Below are 6807 nucleotides of genomic sequence, written 5' to 3' on the forward strand. Positions count from 1 at the left end.
CATAAATGTCCATTTTTGTTTTCTTGTAAAGCTGTGAGTGCTATATGATACAATATCAGTACATGTTGCATTTACAACCTGTCTGTCCTATCAGCAACTGATTTCAGCCAGCGTATGGCTGTGGATTGACTTGTTGGAATGGAATGTTGTTGCGGTTTATGCTAAGGTTGCTAGCAACAGCGCAGAGTTAGCAAGCTAGCTTAATGGCAGCACAATCCTCTCGATGCTACTGTAGTGCCCCTTTTTTTTTGTCAGAACAAAAACATCTCAGCTTCCACAACTTCCCCAAAGGATGAGACTTTAAGTGACAGCAATTAGAACAGATGAGGGCCCAGACTTCACTATTAATTTTTATTTTTTACATGGGAGCACCTTTAGTCAATAGCCTGCATTTTAACCTGGCCAACATCTGACGGGGACCGTTCCCTGTCGGTTCTCCTGGAACAACTGGGGAGGAAGCCTGCATTCTTGGGTCTCTCCCTTTGATAGAGCAAGTTTGTGACTGGGAACTAATGTCCGGGAACAGGAGGTGGATGTCGCAGCTATTGACAAGTGTTGGTCCCTCTGCACTGACTGCAGTGGCCCATGACTAAGCCTGCCCTCCTCTCCCTGGTGAGTAACGTGAACTTAAGTTTTCCAGATGGTTGATGATGTGTTGTAGTGCAGCGTTATAGTTCTGCAAACAGTTGCTATAGTTCAGGTATTACATTAGCTGCATCAAGCTAACTGGCTAGCCAGGCTGCATGTCTCTTCTCCCACACTGCGCTCCAACTTAAGTGCCTCTTTTGGCAGTGCGTCCAACCCGCCTCACAACTGCAGACCACGTGTAACCACACCGGCCCAGGACTTCCACATCCGGCTTCTTCACCTGCGGGATCGTCTGAGACCAGCCACCCGGACAACTGATGAAACCGAGGAGCATTTCTGTCTTAAATAAAAGCTCTTTTGTGGGGAAAAACTCATTCTGATTGGCTGGGCCTGGCTCCACAGTGGCTGGGCCTGGTTCCCAATTGGGTGGGCCTATGCAATCCCAGGCCCACCCATGGCCGTGCCCCTGCCCAGTAACGTGATATCCATAGATTAAAGCCTAATGTATTTATTTTAATTGACTGAACTCAGTAAAATCGTTGAAATTGTTCATGTTGCACTTAGATAATTATATTTTTTGTTGTTCAATATAAATAGATGTGTTGAATGTTGCATTGGGTGGAATCAAGGAACAAGAGCTACAGGTCCAACAGCTTTTTGTACACCTCTGTGCAGCCAATGAGGACTTCAGGTTCTATAGCCGGTTCCACTCAGAGAAGATCTTCATGATGTTCTGGGAGTCCATTAGCCCCCTCTAACCCTCCTGTATGAATCTACTGGTCCAAGGCCCAGAAGACTGTAATGGGAAGCGCAACACCAAGCCAACAGAAAGCTGCCACTCATTGACAAGTTATTTCTGTAATGCTGTCGAGTAGCAGCTGGGCTGGAGAAGGTGTTGGCGGACATCTTTGGCGTGAGTGTCCCTTCAAATGATCCGCATTATAATAACCTGGACCAACAACCTGCATCTTGTCTCGGGCTCGGCGCCCATTTAGATGCCATAGGATCAGTTCCAGGTGTACTGTCCAGAGGTCAGAGGTAACCTGGACTGCACAGATCTGAGATGTGCCTGATTGGGATTGCACCTCGTTGAGGCATCCAAACTTTTCACTGATCAGGAGATCACGAGTCTCTCTGGAATCCTCGAGCCTGGTGATGGATACATGGAGGACGAGGGGTTCATCAGAGAGGATGCTGTCAGATGTGGGGGGCAACGCTCATCATTCCCCCATTGAAGAGAGCAACTCCGCCAACGTGGAAGGACAAGAGCGAAAGCAAGTCAATGCGCGTCAGTATGCTAGTAGAGAGTACTATATCTGGGATAAGATTATCCCGCTCACTCTGGTAGGCTGTCAATCAACTGTGGAAGAACTGCTGCTTATTGGTGAACTACCAGGGACCTCTGGGTCTCAAGGGTGATCAGCCAGTGTGAAAACATGCTCAAGCACGGCAGTGCACACACAAAATAATGATTTTAGTTCAATTAATTAGATCATGATAAATAACAGCTTTAAACCTGTGTACATCTGTTTTTTATTGATCTGTTCACAGACAAGATACGAATTTGGTATATTTTTGATATTGAATATGTACTGATAAATAGGTTTATGAATAAGAATGTTTTTGGGATGTAGTGTTTGTTAAAGAGAGAACTTTATTTGAAGATTTGATTCAATAAATACATTTATTATGTGACATGTTAAGTCATAAAAATATATATATAAAAAATAAAATAAATCACAATTTAAATCAGTAACTCACTCCAATGTTAATTACATTTACATTAAGTCATTTAGCAGACTCTTATCCAGAGCGACATACAGTAGTGAGTGCATACATTTTGATACTTGTGTACTGGTTCCCCCGTGGGAATCGAACCCATAACCCTGGCGTTACGAGCCCCATGCTCTCCCACCTGAGCCACACAGGAAAGACAGAACAAAACAATTCTTTAATTCAAAATAAAAATGCATCTACATACAACGTTGATGAGTTATCTAAACATCCCTGTAGGTGTAGAAGAGGTCAGTTCCTCTCATCTCTGCCACTAAAGAATCATCTCTCCATACTCTCTCTACTGTAATGGCACTTCTAGTGCTTGTAGTGAAGTCGTACCAAACTAAACCGGTTACAGCCAGTTGGCCCTGGACTTGCTAGTGATATTTGTGGCTGTGTTTGAGCTTGGCCTGGCCATTGACAAACTGAAATGAGCTTCACATCAATTACACTCAACATCAGGCACTTGATCTCTGCTAGCCTGAAGGGCAGCGCTGCAGAAGGGCCATAAACGTTTTCATCATGGTTTGCCCCTTGAGATGGGGTGCATCTGGGTGCACAACGAAACCACAACGTTTGACTGAGACATCAAATCATTCAGAGTAGTTCTGGAGAACCTCTGGCTTAAGCTCAAGACCCCTTCGCATAGCTTCGGTTTGCCGTTCACCTTTAAGCATTCTCATGGCTAGGGCCTGGCTAGATGACTCCCAACGCACCTGGCATGCCTCCCTAAACTGGCTAGCAATCACACATGGTTTCCTCATTTCCTTCCATAGTGGACAGACAGACTGCTCGACTGTGCCCTTCTCAATAGCAGATGACAATGCTGGTGACACCTTTAAGCTCTCCAAGTGGTAAAACTGAGTGCAAGTAGGGATAAAGTTTAAATTACTGTACAATTTACTTTACAATTTACTGAGAGCTGGAGGATTACAGGAGCATCTGGGTGTTTTAGAATCTCTGGTGACAGTTGGGGGGGGGACAATGACGTGACAGCACTGACCCATGGAGCATTGGACCAAATCTAGAGTCACCCAGAGTAATTTCTTCGAGTCCATGCAGCACCGTGGCAATGGCAGGATGTGGTCACATGCTCCTCAAACTTGGTCCAGCAGACACAGTAATGTCAGGAAGGGGCCCTGAAACACAGACAAGGGATGAGGATACCAAGATTGTAAAACTTTAGTTCAATCAATTTCAACACAAGTGAAAGCAACTTGTGAGTGTAATGGGGACGCCAACTTGTTTAAAAGACAGCTTAACTCACAGGGAATGCTTGGTAAAGAGTGGGTTTTATGCCACTCTTGCCTGATGTCCTTGGCTTCCTCAGAACCATTTCATCCCATGGGCTCTGGACAAATGCCCTGGTAAAAAAAATCAATATATTTTTAATGTTTCAGGATGAATTTATAACTATGTGCAGTAATATGAGTTCACAAAAATGCAAAATGGGGGTTCTCTATGACAATATGAAAAATTCTCACATTCAAAACTCAGAGTCCTTGGCCAATACCACAACTGCAGTATGTGCAAGGCAATGGTGCTGACACAGTCTACAACCCCATTGTGGTGTAATGTGCAGCCTGGAACAGTAGAGCCACCATATTGCACAAAACGCCCTCAGCTGAACAAGATAAGCCGTTGACGATGACAGGCTTCTTGGGTGCTTGCAATGTAACCTAAAATAACATGTAGGGGGGGTCATCATACAATGTTTTTGATCATCTGCAGCAGCAAGGTCATGTTTGCTTCTCTTCACTTCTGACATTAAAAACATAACTGACGAACTGTAATAAAAGTGGACTATACAACATGTTATTGTTATCCAGCTTCAGATCAGTAACAAAGGAACTATGCCTACAGTGAACAGATAGAGTTTGATTATTTTGAACAAAACACAGGTAAACTGTAACCACTGCAACACTAAGCAATTAAACTGCCTATCATCTCTCTAACCTGCAGCGACTAGAGCTCCTCATTCACATGTGACACCTTGCCCAGACTACCACTGCCCCCTCCTGGTCTACCATGTGTCACAATGCATATTCAAAAGAACAGAGCAGGAAAGAACGTTAGGTGACAAACATTACATTTATGTATGCAAGTAAGTTACCATTGCTACTCTTAACGTTACTGAGATGGCTCTAGCTAGCGAGAAAGAAATAGATTACAGTGGCTGGCCAAATAGCTAGCTAACTTATTAACGTTAACTAAGTCTGACAAATCTTAAGTAACGTTAGCTAACTCATGTTAGCACTAACCAATTTGGTAACGTCTTAGCTATCGTTAGCTAGCTATCTATCTCAACTGGTCACTTCAAGTACTAACTTACCTTGATCGTTGAAGATATTCTTTGTGGAAGAACTTGTATCCTTTTTATGAAGTTCAGATCTCTTCGTCTGGGAATGTTCGTGAACGATAGCCACATCACTAATGCCAAACTTGGGCAAATTGAGCAGTGACTGGGTAAACTCCCATGTTTGAATTTCGCAGAAGACTACAGACAACCGGATATCGTCACACACTGCTCGGCGTGGAAGGAAGTGGTCTTTTGGGGGCGTGAAAAATGCCTATTGACTCACTGTATTGTTTGAAAATGAATGTTGGCATCTTGGCAGTTCAGTTCATTAAGATATGGAATTATTCCTCTGAAACTGTCTGGCTAGCTAACAAAGAGTACAGATAAATTCTTTAAATGCATTATTTTACACAATATCTTATTACCAACTTCCTGACCAAAATATCTGACCTTTATCCCATCATAAGACAGGCCATGTCAATTCTAGTACTCAAATTCCTAATTCTATGGCTACTACAGTATAAAATATATATATTTGACTAGTGACCAGCAGGTACCTGTATTGATGCAGTGTGTTAATTCTACTACATAAGCAGATGATAAACCAGTCCATTTGGTATAGTTGTAGGTAGCTAGCTAAGACAGAACAGAATGAAACCTTACCCAGACTCTGAGACAGAAGAGGAAGCATTCCTAGACCATCTCTGCCTTACCTATCCGCGTTCCATACTCCTGTAGCAGACTGATGGGTGTCTTGCCGGGGTTCACAGCCAGCATTTGCTCAATACTGAGGACAAAAAGACGGAGAGCGAGATTAAATCCTCATTCAGCAGTTCAGAGGGACGATATGTTATGTTTCTTTCCCGAGGAACTATGACATGACGTGATTGACAGGCAGACAGGAAGTCTTGCATGTGCCGATGCACGACTAACAGGCATGTAGAGAGACACACTTGTTGGCTAGTTGGGAGGTTTGTTAGCCAACAGATCCGACCCACTTGCAGCTGCACGAGGGTCGAACAGCATTCTTGCGTGTATTAAGACATGTTGGAGCCGGCATGAGATATGGCTCAGAAAAACATACCTCAATCCAGGGATAAGAAACCCGCTGTACCCCTGAATTGTCCCATTATCCCAACCAAGATTTAATGACTGCTTGTTTTCAACTAACACTCATTCAATCGTATTGATGTTACTGTTGGTATAATGGGACAATTCGGAGTATGTATTTTTCATCTCTGGATTGAGGTACGTTTCCCGAGCTCGCACCGGCTCAGCAGTTTCTTAATATACACAGGAATGCTGTCCGACCCTAGTGCAGCTGTAAGCAAACAGGTCGCATCTGCTGGCTAGTTAGCTAACTAACTCAGACAGTTTATTGAAAATACCCTCGCCTTGAACTACAAAATGCAATTATTAAAATGCTTGACATTGAATGGTAAATTAATCTATCGGTTTACTTTGCTACATAACTAACAATTTGTGCTTAGAGGACATTTAGTTAGCTAATCTAGTGAGATGCTGGACCGCCAAGCTAGCTACATATGCTAGCTAGCCATCGCTACACGGTTACCTGGAGCACCCAGAGTTTATCTTGCAACTGCCCGGTGTTGTCTCGTCGTTCATTCCCTATCGACAGAGATGAAGCCAATGATTGCAAATCCCCCCCCAACAAATACTGACACTTGATTTCATGAGCTAGCTAATATTTTCCAAGTCAGTGGAGGCAGCGACATGTGAAGAGACACCTCGCTCTCCCCGTCCCACCAAAAAACAGCAACTGTTTGGCGAATTTTATGACGTCGTCAATGCGCACCGGGAATCGTTTCAATCTCGACCGTTCATTGGTCCGCTAGAAGCTGACGATTCGCTCGTTTTACACGACGGCGTGTCCCGTTTCGGGGTAATGCAATTTTACTCATATTACATTTACCTCAAGGGGGCAGCAGACTGATTAAAACATTTATTTTTTTATGAACTTTAAGGCCGAGGACGAGTGTTTTGCGGCCCCAGTCCTTTGGGGCCTCAGGGGCTCCTGGTTTCAACTTTGGCTCTCACTCCTCCTCCTCATCCCACAACATGGAATGGAAGTGATGATGATTGAGATACATCCTTGCTAACTGAGTGAACTAAAGAAAGGAAGG

General features: G+C 43.8%; 1 protein-coding gene and 1 long non-coding RNA gene across 6 annotated transcripts in view; both read right to left on the reverse strand.

The window, feature by feature from the left end:
- tarbp2 (TAR (HIV) RNA binding protein 2) overlaps nucleotides 1-6447 on the reverse strand; it is a 13606-nt gene extending 7159 nt beyond the window's left edge. For 2 of the 4 annotated variants that reach the window (XM_071366256.1, XM_071366246.1), the window contains exons 1-2: nucleotides 6237-6447; nucleotides 5377-5450 (exon numbers count right to left, since the gene is read on the reverse strand). In XM_071366256.1, the coding sequence (XP_071222357.1) occupies nucleotides 5377-5450; nucleotides 6237-6289 (127 nt within the window). In that variant the 5' untranslated portion in view covers nucleotides 6290-6447. Of the gene's footprint in view, nucleotides 1-5326; nucleotides 5451-6236 lie in introns of all 4 variants that reach the window. The other 2 variants (XM_071366273.1, XM_071366264.1) reach the window with 1 other exon arrangement.
- On the reverse strand, nucleotides 350-5320 carry LOC139553691 (uncharacterized). Of its 2 annotated transcripts, XR_011670707.1 has the most exons (4): nucleotides 4697-5320; nucleotides 3849-4043; nucleotides 3632-3728; nucleotides 350-3503 (listed from the first exon to the last, which is right to left on the reverse strand). It is a non-coding gene; the product is annotated as an uncharacterized lncRNA (long non-coding RNA). The 2 variants fall into 2 exon arrangements; XR_011670704.1 differs by having other exon boundaries at nucleotides 3849-5320.
- Nucleotides 6448-6807: the final 360 nt, after the last annotated feature.

Source organism: Salvelinus alpinus, chromosome 2 (assembly GCF_045679555.1).
Source record: "Salvelinus alpinus chromosome 2, SLU_Salpinus.1, whole genome shotgun sequence".
NCBI lineage: Eukaryota > Metazoa > Chordata > Actinopteri > Salmoniformes > Salmonidae > Salvelinus > Salvelinus alpinus.